The sequence below is a fragment of the Penicillium cinerascens genome, assembly GCF_028974065.1.
Source record: "Penicillium cinerascens strain IBT 15544 chromosome Unknown scaffold_4_segment0_segment1, whole genome shotgun sequence".
Classification (NCBI taxonomy): Eukaryota; Fungi; Ascomycota; class Eurotiomycetes; order Eurotiales; family Aspergillaceae; genus Penicillium; species Penicillium cinerascens.
Window position 1 is genome coordinate 1278640 of NW_026695298.1, and position 23938 is coordinate 1302577.

Sequence of the window (23938 nt, forward strand, 5' to 3'; positions counted from 1 at the left end):
AAGTCCACTCCAGCAGACTTTTAGTGTCAACGGATCGATTGACTATCTTGAATTTTCATTTTTTCCCTAACATCAGACGTTCAGCACTATTATTGGTTCAGATCGATGCAATATTTCTTGTGTTCGAGTTTGGCATTACTGGGGGCCCCTGTACATGCGGGAGATCACGGCGGTGAAGAAATCCATGGATGTCTAGATGGCTGTGGATGGATGTACCGTGAATTCTCTACATAAGAGTTGATTTTGGAGGGATTCTACAGGCCTTGATCCCACGCCGCAGATTTTAATTGATTGAAAAGTGCATTAGCCTCTACCATCTTGTCAAACAGTGATCTTTGCAAGAGAATATCTTGGACTTCTCGCATCTCGCATCTCCGACATCCAGGTGCCTATCAGCGGACGAGGCATATCAGTTGTTGCAATTGTACTGGCTGCATAGAGCGCAGCGGCGGAGGCAGATTATGTTGGGGGAAGGATTAGCTCCATTCTCTTTGCTCATACCGAGGCAGGTAGCTTCTATCAAATACTGCTTTCGGCCATGCCGGTGACTGTCTTAATGACCAGCGGGAGAAATCCCAGAAGGACTGTATAACGAAGAAGATATGTGTGTATTTGGCAGTATGTGCAACCGGGGTATCTTGTCAAAGGGTAATGAGCTGCACAGGAAGTAAGAACAAGAAGCTAAATATGGACGGAAAGGCACATGCAGATGAAATCAAGACACAAGGGCCACTGTCAACGCCCATGCCTCCTATACAGGAAAGTAGGAGAATCATTCATTGGACACTATTTCCACTCCGTCTGGGGCGGGTGCGCTGATTGAAATGTTCTTGCGGTGGTTTTGCATGCCCAGGATTTGCCATGCACGGCCCATCATTCCATGCCCAAGACCCTGAGGGAATTCAACAGAGGCTTTGTGGGCATGTTTAGGAGTGCGGTCACGAAGCGCGCGTTCCCGCTTGGCAGCAGCCAGACGGTCCTGTTCACGCTCATGGTGGACAATATCGTCGCGCCATTCAGACCAGTGTTCGAAGTTTTCTCGCTGCTGGAGCACCTGGTACCGAAGACGAGACTTGGATGGGCGCCATGTAGTACGGTTGGCACTGGTGCTGGCGTTGTCGCCGCTCGCTGGCGGCACCATTGTGGATTTCAAGTCGCAGACACGAGATTCCTTCGTCAGCTTCAGCAGATGGGTCAAGACATCGCGACTTTCCAAAGCAGTGCGCTGGACCTTTTCTTGCTCGACGGTTGGGGTAGCACGAGTGAGTGGTGCGTCCAGCCAGGCGTGCATCTCCGTCGACCGCTGTATCGAGTACGGATTGAGAAGGTTCGAGCGACGATTCTCTTCACGCAGGAAACGCACGGCTGCTTGAAGGCTTTCGACCTCGGCACGGAGAGATTCGTTCTCTTGCATTGCGGCCAGAGAAGCCTCGTTGTCGATGACAATACCATCGCCTGAGGTCGTTACACCGGCGGTTCCAGAAATCCGCTTCATTCTTTCGAGGCGAGACTTGAACTCATCGCGCTCCGCCTCGGCCGTTTGAAGCTCTTTCTTCTGCTGATCGACAATCTTCTCGAGCCCATCGGTTGTTGCTTGATATTCTTCAATCTTTGTCTCAAGATCCTTCACCATAGACGCCTTCTTGCTGGCCTCGCGCATCCGTGATTCGAGGAGCTCAATCTTAATACCTTGTTCTTCAAGGGTGTTATCTTTGACACCAAGTGCAGTGGAAACTTCGTGAACTTCGTTCTTCAAGCGTCGAATTTCCTCGTCGGCATCTGGCGAAATTGTCTTGTTAGATTTCAACTCCCCCGACCGGGCAACCCAAGGGTTTGCTCCTCTCTCGAATTCCGTGGTGCGAGAGAGATCGGCTGAGATCGAATCGAGCTCATCCAACTGGCTGCCAATGTCGCGCAGCTTGTTGGTGAGCAGCGAGACAGGATCGTTATTCTCTGATGTACCATCAGCAGACTGTACAGAATCTGAAAATGCCCGTGACATGCTTTCCAGAATCTCTTCCAGTGTATATGGATCCGTACGGCTCTCATCACTGGTGAGATCCACAACGTTCTCGCCCAGCTTTCGAGTCAATTCTGAGAGTCCCTGGGTATACGCTTCTGTCTTCTTGAAAGGCTCGTCCGCGTCTTTGGAGAGTGCAAGAGACCGTGTACGCAGGTCCTCTAAAGATCGAGAAATCTTCCCCATAGCAACCTTGTACCCACGCGCCTGGGAGACAAAAGAGTCGAGTTTGCCCAGGGCAAATGAGTTCTCTTCGCTGCCCTCTTCCGGGGTCGCAAGTTTGGACTGAACCAAAGACTTCAACCGCGCAACAACGGATGCAGCATGGTCAAGGTAGGATTGCGATAGGGTTGCGCGCATGCACAACTCATCTGCAAAAATTTCTGGACCAGATGGAAGGAGGGTTTCGGCGAGATGTACCAGCAGAGCAATGGATCGCTGCAATTCAGCCGCAAACTTTTTCATGTTCACGTCGTTCTTCTTTAAGCTCTCGATCCAAAGATTCAGTGTCCGCTCGACCGGCTCCATTTCAAACAAAGCACCCTTCGCGCTGGCAAATTGCTCTGGAGAGCAGGCACTGATATAGTTCACAAAACGGTTACAAACCGTCGAAATCCATAGGAGATGCTCAAGGACTTCGTGGGCGTTGAAGATCTCATCATAGGTCGACGCTGCTGACTGCTCAGCAACTCGCTCGCGAATGGTGTTGTTCATCATGCCGGCCTTGAAGCTGACACGTTTGAACCGAAGAAGAGCCAAAACAGCGTTCCGCTCGGAATCAAAGTATTCAGGAAGGTACAGTTTTACGATCGAAAGGTGTTGTGCTGCTTCTTCCGCTTCCATTCGATTGAGTTCCATGTCGATGGACTTCGTTTGGGCCTTTGATACCGAGGCCTGGAGCTTCATGTTCAGGTCCATCATGGCTCGCGATCGGGTTGAGAGATCGGTGGCTTCTGTCTCGGAGATCTGCTGAGATGCCCGCATGTCCTCGAGGTCGCCCTGCAAATTTGTCACCAGCTCCCTGAAGCGGGACAAGGTGTATTCCAGGTCTTCAATGACTTCATCCTGCTGGGATATCTTCCGAACTTGTTCGCTGAACACGCCATCACGATAATCGATCTCTTCTTGGAGTTGTTTCTCTGTTTCAATATGGGTGTACTCCAGCTCGTCGCTGATTTCTCTGAGCGACTCCAGATCCTCAATGGCATTCTTGAGCTCATTGATTTCCTCTTGGTACCGCATGTTCTTGTCAGCCAATTCTTCGATCATCTCTTCGGCCCCAAGAGCAGTCTCCAGTTGCTGCTTAAGATCATCCACATTGGTCTCGGCAATCAACAACCTTTCCTTCGTAGCCTCATAGTCAGACTTGACTGCAGAGTACTCCTCAAGATCTTGCTCCAATTCCTTGATCTGGTCCCTAAGATCTCCTTCCTGCTGCTGGGTCATATCGCGGAGCCGCAGGAGCGCGTCACGGAGTCTCTCGTTGGACTTTTCCATCTGCAGCCACCCATGACTGGAACGCTCTTCAGGGCTTGTGATCTGACTGAACTCTTCATTTTCCTCGCGGAGAACCTCCACTTCCAGCTGAAGCTCTTCCATCTTCAATCGAAGGGCATCACATTCATGCTTGAAAGCCTCGGCTGTCTCTTCTGCCATTTCCCGGTCAAGTGCCGCCATTTCCATGAGTGATTCGTGTTCGGCTTGCATTCGCTCGACTTCCTCATGGCGAGCCTCAGTGTCCTTGAGCTTCTTGCGCAATTCGGTTATCTCCATCTGCTGCGGCTGATACTTTGCCTGCAGCTTTTGGATAATCGATTCAAACTTATCGCGCTCCATTTGCAGTCGCTCGAGGATCTTGAGCTTTTCACGATCTTCAGCCCGTTTCTTCTCCATGACTCGAAGTTTAGCTTGAAGCTCTTCCAGTTCACGGGAGACGGCAGCATTCTGGTTTTGGCGTTGCGCCATAGTTGTCCCAGGCCCGGGTCGATTTGCTGCTGAGCGCGAAGCAGTCAAAGACGGCCTTGACGTTTTAGGGGCAGATGCTGGCGCTGGCGCCGCTCCTCCATCTTGGGTTCTTTCTCCTTCGATATCAAGAGACTCGGCGTTGGTGGGCTCTTCTGATGGACTACTCGTCCCTGTGTCGCCTCCATCGGATGCTTTTGTGGAGGCCGCCTGTCGAAGGGACGGGCGCTTGGACAGCCCAGAGGCCACGGTACTTTGGGACCCAGGTCTCGAAGTCCTGGTTGCCGTGCCAGCCACTGAGGGGCGCGAAGGTCGGGAAGCAGCCGATTGAGTGCTAGATGGGCCCATCGAGGTTCTGTTTGTGGCAGCTGGCCTCGGTCGGGCTGATGCAATTGTCGAAGTCCGCGGAGCGCCGCCGATCGATGAGCGATTAGAAGAAGCAGATAGCTGTTTTGTAGGGGACTTTGTGGGCGACTACAAAGAACACTGTCAGTATTCTAGCAGAGGCCAACCAGAACAATCCAATCCAAGACATACCCTTAGAGAGGCCCGGGGGGCCATCTTCGGCGCCGGCGTCGGGGTTCCAGTTGCATTGGTGCTTTGTCGCTTGACTGCGGTAGGAGGCAGCGCACTGGGCTTTTTTACGCCTGCAGATATTGATTGTCGGTTGGCAGGCGCGTTGGGGCCGGCCCTGGCGCTTTGTTTACTCTCCCGCGGAGGTTGTTGAATAACCGCACCGATGGCTGTTGGTCGGATGAACATGCCAAATCCTGGTTCGCATTCAAAGTAACGTTCGCCCTGAACTGCACCATCGTTCTTGCCAGTAGCGTCGATCAATTCCACTCCAATCCAATCTCCAACTGCGAAGCTTGTGGTTCCGATGAATCGGACGGTACCCTGGCGCCCGTCGGTCAGGGTGATCACGGAGCCGGGTGAGATCTCTCGGCCAGACATCGTGAGTTAAAGGAGCGAAGACCCACGATGAGTTGTTGAGCGATGGCCGAGGGTGCTTGTCGAGGGGAGACGGAGGACGGAGAGCATTTAGGAGTCTGCCACGCGCGCGCCGATCCCCTATGGCCTGAGGCAACGACAAATGGCTCCGCGAGTCTTTTGAGTCTTTTACCCTGTTGTTAGCTGAAAAGGAATTGTCTGCACTAAAAGCATTATAGAAATAGAATTCGTCTTTCACTGCTCGTAATGTAACAGGTACAATTTCGGTCTATGCTGTCTGGTATAAGTAGACCCTGAATAGGCAGAAACACCAGGATCTCGTTAACAAGTCCAGTCACTATTTACAGTTCGGAGACTGTGGATCCGAAATTTTCCAAGCCTCTATAGAGAAGAAAAGTCGTCGATCCCAAAAATAATAATAAATCATCTAAGCATTGTTGCTCTCCTGGGACTTGAAGAGGTGGGGGAAATGGATCCGAAGCTCCTCAAGATTCGAAACCAAGTATCTCGAGGCGGGGACTCGTGGAATTGGGATGCCCGGCTCAACCAAGTGCACAGTAGTCCAGCCCCGTGCTTGCGCATGTGTGCAATTAAGGTGTGAGTCATCTATGAGGTTGACGTGGTCAGCATGGCAGTCCCAGTCGGGTGAGATGATACACTACCAACGCCGACAAACGTGGCAGCACTCAACTTGACAAACTTACCGACAAAATAGCACTGTTCCGTGCTCGGTGCACCGGCCTCTTTCTCCGCCTTGTCGTACATTTCCTGGTTAGGCTTGCAAACCAATGGCACTTTCCCGTAGTCACAGTAGGTAATACCCTCGAAAAGATCCTCAATGCCCAGAAGTTGCACTACACGCTTGCCGTGATTCACATAGGCATTGGTGAGAAGCCACGGCTTCACCTTGCTAGTATCCAAGCTCTCGAGCAGCTTCCGCAGTTTGGGATCCGGCTTCAAGATCTTATCGAGGGGAAGGGCATCGTCAACCTCGTAGTTAAATTCCAGCGGGTCAATTTTGTGGTGGCGGGTAAGGCCCTCAATGGCGAGTCCGTATTCCTTGTAGTATTTCTGGTGGAGCATGTGCGCATCCTCAGTATTGAGATCTAGATGCTTGCAGAAGAATTTATCTAGGTCACAAAAAGACGAGTTAGCCAACGGACACCGCCTGATATGGAAATTGTTGCTCACTGATCAATTTTTGCATCTCATCATGGATGTTGCATGCTGCATGGCACGGTCAGTTCTTGTCCAGTTTAGTTTTGGGCACAGAACCCAATCGTACCTTTCGAATAAAGCTATGGGAAAAAACCGAGAGTTAGCACCGTGAGTACTCTGACCATGGCCTGCATGTACGTACGCAATTGTCAATGTCGAAGAAAAACACAGGCCGTGAGTCACTGCCTTTTGCGCCGTTGGCCGCCATTGTAAAATACCGTTGAGAAGGTAGGAAAGCAGGAGATATTTGAGGAGAGAATGAGACGGGGCGAACGAAGCGAGCAGAAAGTGAAGGGAATGCGCGATGCATGGAGAGTTTTATACGGCGAGGAAGTCGGGAACCTTGGAATCAATCACCTTGCGCCGCGACAACACGCGGTTACCTAATCAGAACTAGCGCGGGCAACGGAAAAGCGGACTTTCACAAGCAGCGGCTGTCACTTTTTTTCCTTCGCTACTCACCTCACTAATGAAATAGAGCCCACTGGATCTTGTATTCAAAGCTCTGATCGTTGGTCAAGTTGCTATGAGACTGGACTTACCCCAGTGATTTTCTTTTCCCAGTCCCCAAGCTGTCCCGTGATCTTAAAACCCCTTCTTCAAGCTCTCCAAGATCATGGCTACAGCGCATGGGGTCTCGACTCACCTTAAAGCAGGTACAATGGCTGCGGCGGCGCCAATAACAGCAAGTGAGGTGCAAGAATACGAGCGGATTCTCAAGATCAGCGATGAGATTTTCGCGGGCTCCCACCCGCGTCTCAAGGTTCCCCAGCAGTTTGTGCGCAAACCGGGGGCGCGAAATGGCCAGACTGGTCCTTCTACCCAGCAGGCTGTTAAGAACAAGCCCCTGGGGTCGGAGAACACGCCACTGTTGGGAATAGCGCGCTCTCCGAATACCCAAGCTCCCGGGCTTGAGAATGTGCCTTCGACTGCCTCCGCAAACCCAACACCTCCCTCCGCCCGCTTGGCCTCCAAACCCGTTTCAGAAATCGATCCCATATTCTTGACAAAATCCGATGATTTAGTCAGGGCTGAACTTCAGCTACAACGGCAGAGGCTAGAAAGGATGTTACGTGATAAACTGGAACAGAAGAAACAAGAAAGCAAACAAAAACCTGCGCTCCAGGACACAAGACCCGAGTTCAATGTCTCGGAAGTGTTTCAAAGGGCTCTCCAGGTCGTTGCGCCCGTTTCCATGAGTGAGCCATCAGACACAAATGGAGATTCCTTCGACGACAACTCCTTCTACTCCAGTAGAGCACCTGACTCTCCAGATGGAGGTCAACGAAAAGCCTCTCCGGTCGTGCCGGGTCAGGCGGTTGGTCTCTCTACACGTGCTCCTGTAGAGAATTACGCAGATGAGTTACAGCGACTTGAATCTCTGAACCAACCTGGATCTGATCAGGAAATGCAAGATGCTTACCCTGTTGCTGACCAGCGTGCCCTCTATTCTCAAAAGCAGCCATCTTCCGGTCAAGCAGAGATGTCCCGTCGACTGCGTGAGTCGCAACAGTTGGAAGCTCTGGAAGAACCAGAATACTCTCCACCGGCTCCAGTAGCACCACCCATCGATGACAGATATTATGAGCACGGAGTAGCAAACGGTGATGGCAGAGGCAGATACGTCCATCGGAACCGCGACGTACAGGCACCGGCGTCGCCTGCGGACGTAACCATAGTTCGCCAGAACCACATCACGTCCCCAGCAGCTCCACGGCCGTCACGAGTCTCGCCTTTGGCTGTGGCCAAAGTACCATCTGTCCAACAGCTTCGGGATGAGAGGCGTGAGCAGGGGTTAGGCCAGGTGTATTCCGATGCAGACTCCGGTCGCGAGAGCCCCAGTGGACCAGCTCCTCATCCCATTTCACGAAAGCGAAGAAGGCTGCAAGGAAACGGGGAGGAGGCTCGTAATGTGTCTTACAGAAGGCAGGACCCGGAACCTTCCGATACCTACGTTAAAGAGGAACCAGTGTCTCCTCCGCCGTTTGCCGATGACCCTGGCATGATTCAAAGCCGACACGCCGAGCAGCAGCAGCCGGTGTACATCGACATTGCGTCGCCACGGTATACACCAGTACTTGAAAGACAGGAAATTTCGAGTCGGAGGCCAGTCTACGACGTTGATCCATATCACGAAATCCCTGTGGATCAAAGACAACAGCCCCGTACACTCTCTCGACTGAGCACCAGGCGCCCTCCACGTGATGATGGGGATCTTCGAAGAGTCGCCAGCTTGCAGTATGCCAGGCAGTCGGACTATCCTCGGGAATATATCGAGGCCGATCCCCATGGCGGCCGTGCGGCGTCGTACACTGTCATCGAACGACCTCAAGAACGTCCTAGGTACTACGAAGAAGTTCCACCTGGGTACGGACCTCAGTACATCACATTGGATGACGCGCAGCAGTCCGTCTATCGGGACCCGTATTACGACGAAGCTCCCCCTCCACGAATCATGCCTGCGCCCCAACGCCGGTTTGTGGTCGACGAGCATGGTAATCAGTATGAAATGGTCCCCACGTCACGATCCCAGCCAATGGCACCTCCTCCGCGACCAGTCTCTCAAATGCCAAAAGACGTCTACGAAGATCGAGTCCCCGTCCGCACTGCCAGTGTCCGCGCTCCGTCTGTCGTCCATGAACCCTATGTCGAACGCCGATATATGCAGGAGATGCCTCCCCCAAAGCCAAGCTATAGACGTGTCACTTCAGACTATGCACGCCCTATTGCAGGTGAAAGGCGAACATACACTACACCCATGGAGAGCCATGATCCCTATGCCCGCAGTGGCAGTGTCCAAGTCGCCGAGTATCTTCCTCGACGCCCAACATATGTAGAGGAGCACCCACTTCCCCAGGAGAGGGTGATTCGAACGTCGAGTGTTCGGCCTCAGCAAGCTCGGTATGAAGAACCGCACCACGACGTCGTCCAGCGTGTCGGAAGTATGCGGCCCGCTGGACCCAGTCGTGATGCCAGCGTCTTCGTGGACGAGAGACAAATGGGCGAGTACATCGAGCGTCCATACTACGTCCGGGAACGACGGTATTTCGAAGGCGACGATGGAAATCGCGTGGCCGTGGATGGCGGTTCGGAGTCGATTCAGCGTGTTCCGCAGCACTATTGATGGGCTTTTTTCTATATGCATTGTGATCTGCATATCTGCATGCCTTGGGCGTATTTTTTTTGAGTAGTCATGGGTTTCGGCCTAACGAAAATCTTAGTGATTTATGCATTGATACCACAGTCTAAACCCCTGTTGCTTCCAAGTCTCTCATTGAATATCCTAGACTCGCAACCAGTTGTCTTAATTCTTAATTTCCATTTCCGAATGATCACTTCATCTGTTTCATTAGCCAACGAGTAATTTACGAGTTGAGGTTCCAAATTGACTCTGACCAAACGAGCCCCTGATATCGATCAGGTAGTATCAACGACCTGGGCCAATTCAATAGTAGCAAGTCCAGAAAGCCATGGACATCGTGAGCATCGTGGATTTTCGCGGTAGGATTTAAGCTTTGATTCCTTGACTCTTTTGAGTTGGTTCTGTGTTCTCTTCCGAAGAGTTTCGAAGGGGCTCTGGCAATTTGGCAAAATATATTTAGACCAAAACCAGGCTCTTTACCTGGGTGGCCCCTCTGTAGTGCTTTGATTCAATATTTTTTTCAGTTGGCGAGTGGAAAATCGGTGCTTTGGCACCTGAGATGATGTTCGGTGTATAAAGTGAGAGGGGAAGGGACCAAGCTGAGACAGAATATAACAAACAATTGTTAACACCCTGGTCGGGTTGTTCGTGTGGGTAATTGTATTGTGGGCTCTGAAAGCTTCGTAGTATTTTGAACAATCTTTCATATTTTTAGCTCGTCCTGTCTGATTACCTGTTGTGGATGGTCTTTTCAGTTGGGCTTTCCAAGGTGCTGAAATTGACTCATCAATCTACAAAATGACCATCAACCTTCAACCACAAAAGACACTGATGTTTGAAGAAAAGGTCAATATTGACTATAGTAGCCAATGGCTTCCCAGTAAAGCGCCCGGGGTGAGCACCTTCCTAAACGTTAGGTACTGACTTTGATCGTAATTCTATCCGAGGTATACTTGACTGCCCCCATGCATCCCTTCTGGGGCCCCAGAATCGGGGGCGAGTGGCGATGGCACATGCAGTCAGCTTTCAAAGCAGGCTCTACGGCGGTCCATCCAGTCGGAATTGGGGTTGATGTATCAAGGCCAAGCTGAAGAGTGTTTGACCCACTCCGGGCCTGTACGAGAAAATGACGTCGACCACTTGGGGAAACTTGTCCTCCTCAGGCAGCGTACGTGGCCCGCAATACTACAACAGTACAGAGGGGACGTGGGACTACATGGGGTACTTTATTCGCAGCTCTCCTGAGGATCTGCCCCGTGGCCACCGCACATCACTGACACGACGTCGATTATTGGGTGTTTTTGTGACAGAGGTCCCCTAGGCATCAGCGGTATTACCACGATCCACATGCCGGGGCTGATGACCGCAGGCCCGCAGACTCGACAGGCTCGATCGGTGGCCGTGTCCGGGCCAGCCGGGCCAGTGTTGGGCGTCCTATCACTACTCATCATGCTTCCCTGATAGTGGACCCGGCCGAGATACATGCGTCGTACAAGGCTCTCTGTCCCGGGACCTATGAGAAGACCGCCCGCCGTTCGGGGAGTACGTGCATACAGAGACGCGGAAGGACTCGGATCCCGAGGATTCACGGGCTGAAACTTGGACTCTGGATCTGCAACGCCAAAAAGCCAAGTGCTGTTTTCCCCAGCAGAAAAAAGCAGGTTCACCAGACTGACCAGGCTCACCGGTGCTCACGTGACCCTCGCTTGAGAAGAATTCTATATAGACTCTAGAGATCTGTATTAATGGGTAGGATATAGGATCTACGGTCAATCGTAGCTCTGCGCAGACCCGGTAGAGAAAGACGGAAACCCCTACGACGGCATTCTCTCGGATCGGCCGCATTCCTCCTTTGCGAGGGAGGCAGTGCTGAAATGTGGATTCGGCCGCGACAGATGCACTTAAACGGAGAGACACTTCCTGATGCCCAGAGCTGGACTATGTATAACTATACTCAAACCTAGTTATTAGATTTTGAAAAATAGGGGGCACTCTTCACCAATTAGTAGGCCGAAATATACTCCGTAGGGCTACTGGCCGCTGGAATTGCCGTATTGAAATGACCCGCACAACTGACGACACTCGGATTGTCTACAATGGACGTTATTTACCACCATTTACCTTTTACCACCACCTAGGGTCAACGGAAGGAATCAATAATACATTATTATTCCCTTCGATTTCTGGTGTGTTCGATTAGGTACTTGGCTATGCGCCGGTGTGTTGGTCCGTTCCCCCCATCGATCGATCTTCGTTTCCACCATTCCCGAAACGCCCACACAGCGAGCGCCATTCCTATCCCTGTCGAGAACGGCAGCCTTACCTTTGAACCTTTCCACTCCACCTCCTCCCCCCCCAAACTCTCCTCCCTCTTTCCCCTCGATATCATAGGGGTGAGAGTGTGAAATCCTCCGATACTGGTCATGCACAAGATATCCAACTTCACGGGCCAGGCCCGTCATGGTTGGGAACGAATGACGCCGACTTTCGGGATGTCCAGACCTCACACCGACATGGCCTTTCGCCGGCCACACGGTGCTCCGCCTATGACTCCTCCGACGAGTATCGATCCCACCGTCAACCTATCGTTCAACGTCCCATTCTCCTCCACCTTGGCCGGTCCCGATGTCGAGGACGTGCTCCACGCCAGTCCCGGTGCTCTGCAGCGCTGGACCTTCCCCGAAGGCACCACAGAGGGCACGCCCGTGCACCAGCTGCCGGTACACACCAGCAACGTCGACGGCTTGCACATGTTATGCCGACAGATTACGGAAACCAGTGGTGGCCGGATCGAGGCCTCGTTCACATCCTCAGAGCCCAAGGCCTCACCGTCGCTACAACGGCGGCCCAACGGCTTGGTGACCAACGTCTGTGTCACTGGTGATGGAGAGACGGTGCGGAAGATGCGGGCCAAGATTTTGAATGAGACCCCCATCATGCTGGTATGTGGTTGAATTTTTCTTTTTCACACCCGCATCGTTGGGTGTGGTGCTTTGAGACTATCCCTTGCTAACATCTCGCCAACTATCAGCGATGCGCGACCGTGGACGTGGATATGCATTTGATCATGGATGGATCCCCGAAGGGCATTCGGGCCAGTGTGCTCGAGCACATGGACACCTTGGCCGCTTACACCGGCACCGACATATTTCTGCTGACACCCAAACTTCACGATGCGGACAGTGCGGTGGTTTCATCTTATGGGTATGCGTCTGATAGCGGCCTGGAGCAGCGTTTCCGAGTTGCCATCTATGGTGACATGGAGAGCTCCGAGCACGCTAAGACCCGGGTTCTGATCATGATCGATCAAATTGTGGGTTTTTGTGAATACGAGTTGGATGGCTACCAGACTAACACGGAGATAGCTGAAACGCCATGTTGACGCCATCAAGCTCGAGCTGACCATGCACACCTTGGTCTGTGGCCGCACCCGCAAGAACATCAAGCTCATCGAAGCTGCGACTGGCACTGCTATCTACTTCCCCCGCCGTTCCCACGAATCTTTGGTTATACCCCTCCCGGAGCGAACCGTCGAAGTGAAGATGAAGTGTACATCACGGGCGAGTCTCCGGAGCAGATTGCTCGGGCCAAGCAAAAGCTTCGAGAGCTGGTGATGGGAGTCAAGATCTATGTCAAGGACGTTGTGGTCAACTCGAGCAAGATCGACAACATCTTGCTCGACCGGCTGGACAAGGTTCGCAAGGTTATGGAGATGAACGGCTCCTATGTTCTCTTCCCGCAACTGGGCAGCCAGCGCGGTCTTGTTCGGATTCAAGGCACCGAGGTCCTGCATGTCGAGCGTACTGTTCGGGAGATCATGGCTCTGGTACGTTGGAAATGCGGTACGCATATTATGAGTATTCGCTAATGTTTTTTCAGGCCGGACAATTCTATAGCGCCTCATGGTGGATCATCATGCCCGATCCCGCCCAGGGCGGTGTTCGTGCCCCCTCCACTGCCGATGTTCGATCGATGCTCTCGGATATTTGTACCAACTCGGAAGCCGAAGTCAGCTTCGACAACCTGACGTTCACCATCAACGGATCCGACGATGCCGTCAAGGCTGCCATGACCGTTGTCAACCAGATCCCCTTCGTCACTCGAAGCCAATACCAAATGCGCGTCAAGATTGAGCTGGCCAATGAGCACAAGGAGTTTGTCAGTGGCAAAAAGAACGGCAAGATCAACAAGATCATGGGCCAGAGTGAGTCTCTTGTAACTCGAAAACCTTTGTCCACCGGTCTCTAACAAGCAAAAAGGCAACGTACAGATTATCTTTGACGGCTTTAACGAATATAACTTCTATATCGACGTGTGCGGCAACCAATACGAGTCTACCAAGAACGGTCTGGATTTGGTCGAACAGGAAATGCCCGCTTCCATCTCGTTCCATGTCCCTGACCAGTACCACAAGCGAATCATCGGCATCGGTGGGCAGCATATCCAGCGGATTATGAAGAAATACTCGGTCTTTGTCAAGTTTTCCAACGCAATGGACCGGGGTGGCATGGGCAAGGAAGATGACGACATCAAGGTTGACAATGTGATCTGTCGGACTCCTGCTCGCAATGCCCAGAGCCTGGACCTTGTCAAGCAGGAGATCATGGATATGGTCGAGAAGGTTGACGCCGAGTATGTTTCGGAGAGAGTTGTCATCAACCGCCTGTACCACCGCGAGCTGTTGGCCCGCATTACTGAGATTGACGAGTTGGAGAAGAAGTGGAATTGCAAGATTGAGTTCCCCAGTACCGAGCTAGCCAGTGATGTTGTGACCATCTCCGGCCCCGAGTACCAGGTCCCTCAAGCTGTCGATGCTCTGCTGGGCATGGTTCCGGAGAGCCATGAGCTTCACTTCCAGAGCTCCGTGGAGCTACGGGGTTACTTCAAGTCGCCAGACTTCATGGCGGACGTTCGGACCAAGCTTAAGGAGCAGTACGAGGTTGATATCAATGTGGACACCACTGCCGATCTTGCAGTTAAGGAGGAGGGCTCTGGTTCCGGCTCCGGCTCCGGCTCATCCTCGCCTACCCCTTCGCCGGAGGACCGTGTGGTTCTCGGCTACACCCGCAACAATGCTGGTGGTCTGAAGGATGCCATCGACTTCCTCATTTCCCGTCTTGTTGCTCACGGTCTCAACGCGAACACCGTCAAGGGTGCGATTCCTCGCCCCAAGTCGGACTCCTTCGAGGAGTCGCTGCCTTTCTTCGACTCCAAGCTGTTGCAGCATGCCCCGGCCCCGCTCATGACAGACTCACCCACGCGACCTAGCTTCGCCGACGAGACCAGCGAGCGCGGCTCGATCTTCGAGCGTCTCCGCAAGCCCGGAAGCATCTCGTCTTTCTCTTCGTTCATCGGTCGGAAGAACCACTCGGCTTCGCCAGGTTCGTTCTTCAAGCACGCCTCGAGCAATGCCTCGAAGGCATCGCTGGTCTCGATGGAATCGCGGGACAGCGGCTACCGCAACCCGTGGAATGACTCCGGGGTGAACCTCCCCGAAGACGACCTTCCGGTCCTGGGAAGCTCGCACAGTCACAAGAGCAGCAACAGCAATGGCTGGCCCGCACGCTTCGACACCAAGTTTCCCTTCGGCACGGCGCCTGGCGACATGACGCCCAAGCATGACCCACGCGCCTCTTTTGACAGCGGTCGCCCTAGCACTTCAAATTCTACTTCTGGATACCCGGCCCCGATTGGGCCACCGCGTTAAACCCCAAAACATCCATTTACAGCAGTATACCCTTTTGGTTGATTTATTTCCAGCGTGTGTGTTTCGGTTTTTATCATTGATTTATTTGGTTGTTTTCTGATTTTCTGTTGATTGATACCACGGAACGCAAGCAATGAAGGCGTCAGAAAAGAAAACGAGATATCCAAGATCTGCGTGAACTGGGGCGGAATTTACCGTTCCTTTGTCTTTGGATTTTTTTGGGGCGAGAGAGGACGTGATACTTTCCCTCTCCTTTCTCTCCCCTCCCTGTTTTGTGTTTGATGATTTGGGTGTGCATGGGAGGAAAGGGATTGAGTCTCAGTCTATACTCGACATGATACCAAGGGTCAGTCCGGTTTTCGCGGGAGTTTGTTATTGGTTTTTGAGTCCGTGTTTACTCTTTTGATATCCCCATCAATAAGATATGACCTTAGACGATTTCCACGACATAGCTAAGCTAGATTATGGTAGACCGTAGATCGTGAGCCGTGGGGGTAATCTCGAGATGACGTTACCAAGCGGGGTCGAACATCACCTAAGTCGTGTCACCACTTCCCATACTTCAATTGCAATTGATCACCCAGGAACATCCCAAGATGGCTGCATCATACCCGCGCCCCGACTTCCAGCGTAAAGCCCTGAACTGGGTCTCCCTCGACGGAGCATGGGACTTCATCTTCGATGACGCCGACATAGGCCAGTCGCAACAATGGCAACACCAAGGCATCCCAGCCCAAGCAGACAACAGCCAGAAACGGGAGATCAAAGTACCCTATGCATTCCAGACCCTCGCGTCTGGCATTAACCTCTACGAAGCCCACGAGGTAATGTGGTACGAGCGCAGACTGCAAGACATCCGCACCGCGGACGAGAAAGCCCGCGGAAACAGACTCCTTGTCCGCTTCGGCGCCATCGACTACGAGTGCACCGTCTGGGTGGACGGCAATCTCGTCGGCGGCCATCAGGGCGGCCATGTCCCCTTCGACGTGGACGTCACGGATGCATTCCGCTCAGAGACGACGACCGCGCGGTTGACCCTGCGCGTCAGGGACTCGCCATATGACTTGGCCCAACCGCGTGGGAAACAGTTCTGGAAACCTGTTCCGGAAAATATCTTCTACACTCCCACGGGTGGCATCTGGCAGTCCGTCTGGGTTGAGAGTGTGCCCGCTATGCGGTTGGCCTGCGGTAGCGGCGGGACTGTTCTCCGGTCGGATGATATTGGGAGTGGAGAGCTTCATGCTCACATCGCGGTGTCTGACCGGAAGGCGCGTGCTGAGTGTAGTGTTGAGATTGAGGCGAGTCTTGGTGGGAGCTTGGTTGGCAAGAACAAGGCTTCGCTTCCTGCGGAGCGGAACTGGGCTACTGTGGATCTGAGCATGAAAGTTCCTAATGCTGCAGAGCTGCGGAGTGAAGCGCCATTCAATGTTGATGGAGCTTGGCATGATGGTGTGGCTCTCTGGTCGCCGGAGCATCCGATTCTTTATGATTTGGTTCTGCGTCTGTACGATGCTTCGGGAAAGGTGGTTGATGAGATCGAGACAACGACTGGCATGCGCAGTCTATCCTGGACCACTGGCGATGGCACTTTCCGACTGAACGGCAAGCCTCTCTTCCAGATGTTGTGCCTGGATCAGGGCTACTGGCCCGAGACAGGCATGACGCCTCCTTCCTCCGAGTCTTTGAAGGCCGATATTGAGATGGCGAAGGCAGTGGGATTCAATGGATGCCGCAAGCATCAGAAGGTCGAAGACCCGAGATTCCACTACTGGGCCGACCGGCTGGGTTTCATCGTTTGGGGTGAGATGGCCAATGCCTATGAGTTCGGAAGTGACTATATCGAAAGAATGAATAGCGAGTGGACCGAGGCTGTGAAGAGAGATCTCAACCATCCATGCATCATTACCTGGACACCGAACAATGAGAGCTGGGCCTATACTTCCCTGAAGGATAATATTGGCCAGCGCAACCACATCCGCTCACTGTACTACCTGACCAAGTATGTCGAACCCCATCACCAAATAAAGAATAAAAATGATGTACTAACGAGAAGATAGGACCCTGGACCCTAGCCGTCCCATCAACGACAACTGCGGCTGGGAGCACGTCTTGACTGACCTCACCACATACCACGACTACGCCGACTCCCCAGAGTTATCAGCCACATGCTCAAAGATGGATGGGGGGATTCTAGGCCCAAAGGCAGGCCACGACATGTTCACCAAGCCGATCTATTCCGGTTTCTCCGGACACACCCTCCTGGACCCGGGTGCCCAGCACAAAGCAGGCGCACCCGTGATTTGCACCGAGTTCGGCGGCGTCAACATCGCCCCAGCCAAGGATGCTAAAGCTGGAGAGCGGGACTGGGGATACACTACCGCCGCTGATGAGGAAGACCTCTTGAGGCGCTTTGAGAAGCTGGTTATGAGTGTCGTGAAGGGTGGGCATACCTGTGGTATGGTGTACACGCAGCTGTAAGTTACATCTGCTCCGAGAGGCTTCGATAAGTATACTGATTCCTGCCAGGTGTGATGTTGAGCAGGAGGTTAATGGGTTGTACTCCTATGATCGCAAGGCTAAGGTTCCCGTTGACAAGGTCAAGGCTATTATGGATGCTGCTAGTGACTACTATTATCAGCATTTGCAAGCTCAAGGACCGAAGGGTTTGAAGAAGCTTTTGCATTCTCTGCACCGGAGCTAATGGGGAACCTTACTCCAAAGAATAATTCTGGAACTAAGGAGACCAGCAATTTTGGTTGAAAGGAGGTTGATTAATACACTGTCTTAAAAGAAGCATTGGCGTTCAGCGAGTTCTCACTAACTCGGTCCATTATCCGTTGGGGATCGATCCTCGCCCGTTGGGCTTGACGATCTAGCCCAGATATCAGCACCTCCCAATTGTAGCACAATGAGAAGTTTGAGCGTATGCCATGAAAAAGACATAGAAAAGGACGACTCGAAAGAGGAATAGAAGGAATATCATTGCGTAGCAAATTAGGGCCAATCAATGAACTGTGGGTCCACGGGTTGTTTTCCGATCATGTGACATGACGAAGGCGGGTGATCTTGGGATCGTCGCCTCCGCTTTGCGACTCCTCTCTTGCCTCGACAACCAACCTCAACGTCCTGCGTAACCTGGTCTGATTTTACCATGGGCGCTCTCCTGTCTTTGCCGCTACTGGCGGTGCCCAGTGTGGGCACGGTAAGTCACCCTCCCAGCCGAGTCTCTCGAAGAGCGCTTCGCTGATGCCTTCTCTCTCCGCAGCTCATCACCCTCGGCGGTTCATGCTGCGGTGCCGCTACCTGCTCTGCGGTTTGCAGTGCATGCGGCAAGTTTCAGAACAGGTATGACGCCACGACGCTAGAGGAAGAAAAAAGGAGGGTGACGTTCTAACGCGGACACAGTATGGCGACGCGAATCGCATATGCCTTTGTCCTCCTGATCAACTCGATTGCATCTTGGATCATGCTCACTCCCTGGGCACTCAAGAAACTCCAACACTTAACACTTGATTACATGGATATTAAATGCGACGGCAAAGAATGTCACGGCTGGGTGGCGGTCCACCGCATCAATTTCGGCCTCGGTCTCTTCCACCTGATCCTTGCTCTCTTGCTGCTCGGTGTCAAGACCTCCAGAGATAGCCGTGCCGCGCTGCAAAATGGCTTCTGGGGCCCGAAGGTTCTGTTTTGGATTGGGTTCGTCGTCATGTCGTTCTTCATTCCCGAGCCCTTCTTCTTCGTCTATGGCAACTACATTGCGTTCTTCTGTGCTATGCTCTTCCTGTTACTGGGTCTGATCCTTTTGGTGGACCTTGCGCACACATGGGCCGAGCTGTGTCTGCAGAAGATCGAGGACAGTGACTCACGCCTGTGGCGAGGCCTGCTCATCGGGTCGACGCTCGGCATGTACTTGGCTTCGATCGTCATGACCATCTTGATGTTCATCTTCTTCGCGAGAAGCTCGTGCTCCATGAATCAGGCTGTTATTTCGATCAACCTGATCTTGTTCCTGATTATCTCGTTTATATCGGTGCAGCCCGCCGTGCAGGAGTCCAACCCACGTGCGGGCCTGGCACAAGCCGCCATGGTCACTGTCTACTGCACCTATCTCACCCTGTCCTCCGTCTCGATGAAGCCCGATGACAACAACTGCAACCCCTTGATTCGCTCTAGCCGCACTCGAGCCCTCACGATCATTCTGGGTGCGATCGTAACCATGGCCACCATCGCGTACACAACCACGCGAGCTGCTACTCAAGGCATCGCTCTGGGATCCAAGGGCGGTCACAACTACATCCAGCTGGGTGAGGATGATAATGAGCACGGTTTGGTCACGCAGCAGCCCAACAGCCGTCGGGAGATGCGCGCCGAAGCTCTCCGGGCAGCCGTGGAGAGCGGCAGTTTGCCAGCCAGTGCTCTGGATGAGAGTGACGACGAGGACGAGTTCGAAACCAGCAGTAAGGATGACGAGCGTGGTTCGACTCAGTATAACTACTCTCTCTTCCACATCATCTTCTTCCTCGCCACAACCTGGGTAGCCACCTTGTTGACACAGGGATTGACCGTCGACACAACCATTGACTTTGCGCCCGTGGGTCGAACCTACTGGGCCAGCTGGGTCAAGATTGTCAGCTCCTGGGTGTGCTACGCTATTTACATGTGGACCCTGGTCGCGCCTGTTCTGCTTCCAGATCGCTTTGCTGCTTAGATTGGCCATGAGTTTGAACCCCCGCGCGTTCTGAGCGATAGTTAATTTATGTAACGTACATTGAATCATTGGCAGAAACCAACTTACTATCAGTTTTGAATAAGGAAGTCAGACACTGTAGACTGTAGGTAAAAACAAAGGCCCAGACCGAGCGAGATCTGTAGTTCAGAAGAAACTCGTGTGGGGAAGTTCTTGGCGGAGCTTCACGCGTAGAGTGCGACGCGCCTCGTTTCACCCGACACCATGGCATGAACCATGGCGACTATCCAGGCCATCGAGGCTCGCTCGGTGCGTGATCTGGCTTTTTGGCACTGACAAACGTTGTCTCTGACCAGCATGTCCCCAGGTCCACCAAATTCAATCCGGCCAGGTCATCATTGACCTGTGCTCCGTCGCCAAAGAGCTAGTTGAAAACAGTCTCGATGCGGGCGCAACAACCGTCGGTCGGTGCTCTCTTACATGTGCGCAAGCTAATGTATCTGGTATTAACCGCTTCCTTTCCTTTCAGAGGTCCGATTCAAGAACAATGGTCTGGATTTAATCGAGGTGCAGGATAACGGAAGTGGGATTTCACCAGAGAATTACGAGAACGTTGGTGAGCTTCGGGTCTTTACCTTTTGGATCTTTTGAAAGCGGATACTAACAGGACATTTCCTTTCAGCCTTAAAACACTATACGTCAAAGCTATCCTCATACGATGACCTGTCACGCCTCCATACCTTCGGCTTCCGCGGCGAGGCCCTCTCGTCCCTCTGCGCGCTTTCCGAATTCCACATCGTCACAGCCAAGGCAGATCAAGTCCCCCGTGCCAACAGACTCGACTTTGAACCGTCAGGAAAGCTCGACAAGACACAGATCGTGGCAGGACAAAAGGGAACAACGGCATCTGTAGAAGGGATCTTCAAGCGACTTCCCGTACGCCGGCGCGAACTGGAGAAAAACATCAAGCGAGAATACGGGAAAGTGTTGAACCTGCTCCACGCCTACGCCTGTATCAGTGCTGGGGTACGATTCAGCGTCCGGAACACCGTTGGTAAGACGAAAAACGTGGTGGTTTTCTCTACAAACGGGAACCGCACGACCAAGGAGAATATTGCGAACGTCTACGGAGCCAAGACTCTCTCTGCGTTGATTCCACTTGACCTAAAGCTGGAGTTTGAGCCCTCTTCTGTGACTCGCCGTGCGGCCAGCAGTGAGCCAGTCAATCAAATGGAGGTTCGCGGTCATATATCACGTCCCGTTTTTGGAGAAGGGCGCCAGACTCCGGATCGACAAATGTTCTTTGTCAATTCTCGGCCGTGTGGCTTGCCGCAGATTGCGAAGGCTTTTAACGAGGTTTACAAGTCCTTTAATGTCTCACAGTCGCCTTTTATCTTTGCCGACTTTCAAATGGATACGAATGCCTACGATGTGAATGTGTCGCCAGATAAGCGAACCATTTTACTTCATGATGCTGGAGCTTTGATCGAGTCATTAAAGACGTCTCTTACACAACTCTTCGAGGCGGCGGATCAGACGGTTCCCCAGTCACAGGTGCTGGGTTCTAAAACGCCGTCGACTAAGCAGCAAGCCTTAGGGTCCCTTCCGGGCTTTGTCACTGCTAGACAAGTCAGTCGAAGCGCTTCCGGAACCCCTACAAGGCCACCTCGAGATGCGATTGGTGATACATCTGCTGAGGAGGAGACGGAAGCTCCTCCTTCCGGTGTGCGAGATAACATGAAGCAATTCATGAGCTCACAGGATGCCTCGAGTCAAATTGAGATTTCATCTCCAATTAAACCGACCGTTCGTGTAGCTCGGAAAGCATCAAGGTCATCACTACCAGCAGTCTCTCCAGAGCAAGAGCCGGACTCCACGCCCGTTGAGCCTGCTGATGATACTCATAAACAAGGAGAAGAACAACCAATAAGGCCTCAACAAACAGTCAAGCCGCCTATAGGGCTTTCCTCCCAACTCTCCGAAGAAGAACAGACACCGGCCCAGCAGCTCCGAGACCCAGAAGATGCGCCCAATGTTGTCCAAAGCGCCTTTGATCGCATGCGGCCCCGTCGATTGCCGGCTGAAATGGCCACCATTAGCATCGGAGACCACACCGTGACATCTATGGTCGGTAGTGGCTTTCCACGCAAGCGAACCTCGGAGTTTGGGACCTCGACCAAAGAAATGCCACAACGCAAACGACGGATCCATACCCCGTCTCGGCCTAATATATTTGGAAAGCATATGAAGGCTTTTGCGGCCCCGGGAACGCAGGATGAAGAGGATGACGAGGAAGACGCCGAGGACTCAAGTGAAGACAATGAAGCGAATTTTCTTGACGATGAAGCTGAGGAAGTGGAAGACGAAGAGGAGGAGGAAGGGGCACTTGAAGCAGACCCCGAAGACGAACCCGAAGAAGAACCTGAAGATGTCGAATACGTTCCGGAAGACAATGGGGATCGCCACGACGACGATATTGAGACTGGCCGCGAAGTCCAAAGCCCTACAGAGCAATCTGCCGGTGCAGAGGGACCTGCTCTCGACGAAGTTGAGAAAAAAGCGCAAGAAGAAGCGCTTGTCCAGCGACTCATTGACCAAGCCGAGGAAAACGCCGTTCTTCCCCAAGAAACCAATGCCAGTCGCGCGAACAAAATGAACAAGGGCGCCGCACATCGCGATGCTACTGTCAACCTAGTCAGCACTATCGATGCATCAATGACCCGACTCCAGTCACAGATGACCAAGTTACGAGAAAGCCTTCACCCACGCGATATATCATCCAAAAAACATGATGCCGATCTCACAGACGAGAAAACCGCCGAAGATCGACTCTCGCTTACAGTGAGCAAGACGGATTTTGCTCAGATGCGAATCATCGGCCAATTCAACCTCGGCTTCATCATCACTGTCCGGCCCGGTGTGGATCACGACGAGCTCTTCATCATCGACCAGCATGCCTCGGATGAGAAGTTCAACTTTGAACGTCTGCAGGCCGAGACAGTTGTCCAGAACCAGCGGCTCGTGCGACCACAGCGACTAGACCTGACCGCCGTCGAGGAGGAAATCGTGCTAGAGAACCGTGCATCCCTCGAAAAGAACGGCTTCATCGTGACAATCGACGAAAGCGGCGAGGAACCTATAGGACGACGGTGCCAGCTCGTCTCGCTGCCTCTGAGCAAAGAGGTCGTCTTCGGCTCGCGGGATCTGGAGGAGTTGATTGTGCTTCTATCGGAATCCCCCGTCACCAACGACATCGCCGTGCCACGGCCCACGAAGGTACGCAAGATGTTCGCGATGCGCGCCTGCCGCTCGAGCATCATGATCGGGAAAACCTTGACCACGAAACAGATGCAGCGGGTGGTGAGAAACATGGGAACCATCGATAAGCCGTGGAACTGTCCTCACGGCCGACCGACGATGAGGCACTTGATGAGTCTGGGACAATGGGACGAATGGGACGAGTACACAGGTGAAGACGAAGACGAGGCGGGAAGCAGTTTAAATATGTGGCGGCGATACGTGGAGGAAGAGTGATTATACCCAGTACGCTCTCGTATATACAAAGTTCACCACCAGTGCAACCAACTTCTCGTCTCCTTCTTCTTCCCATTACCTCCATTCCACAATCCATACTGTCCATTCCCCTCACCGAGCCCATTAACCCCATTCATCCCACCGCCGTCCATCTCCTCCTCATGCACTTCATCCTCCTTAAGCTCAACACCATCCATCATCTCCTCCAATACCAAAAGATCCCGTTCAATCATCTCCGCCCAGTTCTGCACATCTCCAATCTCCTTTAACCCCTCGCGCGTCTCATCTGCAAATCCCGACCACTGCGCATTCTGTTTCGCCAGTCGCGCCGTGTGCTCCGCCAGCTCGGCCTCCTGTCTGTCCAACGCTGCCGCGTTGGATGTGATCGTGGCTGCGCGGTCGCGGAGAGGCGCTTCGAGGTTTGTGCCGACGGAGTGGAGCGTTGCGGTGAAGGCGGCCAAGGCTTCTTTCTTTTGTTGTTCTTCGGTGGACGGGAGTTCGGTGGTGGGGTCCGTCATGGTGGAGTGATAAGATGTTTATATAGTTTTTTGGATATATATTTGGGGCTGGGTTTGCAGAAAGGTGGATACGCTTATGTCTTCTCTGTTTAAGAGTTCTCAGGTGAGGTTTCGCTGTTTTGAAGATATGAACTCGATATAAATATTGCGGAGGCCGATCTGCAACCCCACTTGGCGTGGCGCGCTGTCAGCCTCT

At 52.8% G+C, this 23938-nt stretch overlaps 8 protein-coding genes across 8 annotated transcripts; 5 read left to right on the forward strand and 3 right to left on the reverse strand.

The window, feature by feature from the left end:
• Positions 1 to 772: 772 nt before the first annotated feature.
• On the reverse strand, positions 773 to 4981 carry N7498_009582 (uncharacterized protein; the record flags this gene model as incomplete). The annotated part of the gene is made up of 2 exons (XM_058456638.1): positions 4520 to 4981; positions 773 to 4456 (listed from the first exon to the last, which is right to left on the reverse strand). The coding sequence occupies exons 1-2, from the start codon at positions 4934 to 4936 to the stop codon at positions 773 to 775; spliced, it is 4101 nt and encodes a 1366-aa protein (XP_058303537.1). The 5' UTR covers positions 4937 to 4981.
• A 379-nt stretch (positions 4982 to 5360) lies between these two features.
• Positions 5361 to 6359, reverse strand: N7498_009583 (putative pyrimidine 5'-nucleotidase; the record flags this gene model as incomplete). The annotated part of the gene is made up of 5 exons (XM_058456639.1): positions 5361 to 5539; positions 5638 to 6063; positions 6125 to 6160; positions 6219 to 6231; positions 6294 to 6359. The coding sequence occupies 5 exons, from the start codon at positions 6357 to 6359 to the stop codon at positions 5361 to 5363; spliced, it is 720 nt and encodes a 239-aa protein (XP_058303538.1).
• A 408-nt stretch (positions 6360 to 6767) lies between these two features.
• N7498_009584 (uncharacterized protein) lies at positions 6768 to 9275 on the forward strand (the record flags this gene model as incomplete). Its single annotated transcript, XM_058456640.1, has 1 exon — positions 6768 to 9275. One exon carries the CDS (start codon positions 6768 to 6770, stop codon positions 9273 to 9275), a length of 2508 nt encoding a protein of 835 aa, XP_058303539.1.
• Positions 9276 to 11716: 2441 nt separating this feature from the next.
• Positions 11717 to 15000, forward strand: N7498_009585 (KH domain protein; the record flags this gene model as incomplete). Its single annotated transcript, XM_058456641.1, has 6 exons — positions 11717 to 12235; positions 12325 to 12606; positions 12659 to 12782; positions 12842 to 13119; positions 13173 to 13497; positions 13553 to 15000. The coding sequence occupies 6 exons, from the start codon at positions 11717 to 11719 to the stop codon at positions 14998 to 15000; spliced, it is 2976 nt and encodes a 991-aa protein (XP_058303540.1).
• Positions 15001 to 15596: 596 nt separating this feature from the next.
• Positions 15597 to 17701, forward strand: N7498_009586 (glycoside hydrolase family 2 protein; the record flags this gene model as incomplete). Its single annotated transcript, XM_058456642.1, has 3 exons — positions 15597 to 16999; positions 17058 to 17474; positions 17527 to 17701. 3 exons carry the CDS (start codon positions 15597 to 15599, stop codon positions 17699 to 17701), a joined length of 1995 nt encoding a protein of 664 aa, XP_058303541.1.
• Positions 17702 to 18151: 450 nt separating this feature from the next.
• On the forward strand, positions 18152 to 19711 carry N7498_009587 (serine incorporator domain-containing protein; the record flags this gene model as incomplete). The annotated part of the gene is made up of 3 exons (XM_058456643.1): positions 18152 to 18202; positions 18266 to 18345; positions 18406 to 19711. The coding sequence occupies 3 exons, from the start codon at positions 18152 to 18154 to the stop codon at positions 19709 to 19711; spliced, it is 1437 nt and encodes a 478-aa protein (XP_058303542.1).
• A 255-nt stretch (positions 19712 to 19966) lies between these two features.
• N7498_009588 (ATP-binding mismatch repair protein PMS1) lies at positions 19967 to 23224 on the forward strand (the record flags this gene model as incomplete). Its single annotated transcript, XM_058456644.1, has 4 exons — positions 19967 to 19999; positions 20058 to 20154; positions 20220 to 20306; positions 20373 to 23224. The coding sequence occupies 4 exons, from the start codon at positions 19967 to 19969 to the stop codon at positions 23222 to 23224; spliced, it is 3069 nt and encodes a 1022-aa protein (XP_058303543.1).
• Positions 23225 to 23256: 32 nt separating this feature from the next.
• Positions 23257 to 23742, reverse strand: N7498_009589 (uncharacterized protein; the record flags this gene model as incomplete). Its single annotated transcript, XM_058456645.1, has 1 exon — positions 23257 to 23742. The coding sequence occupies one exon, from the start codon at positions 23740 to 23742 to the stop codon at positions 23257 to 23259; it is 486 nt and encodes a 161-aa protein (XP_058303544.1).
• Between the last annotated feature and the right edge of the window lie 196 nt (positions 23743 to 23938).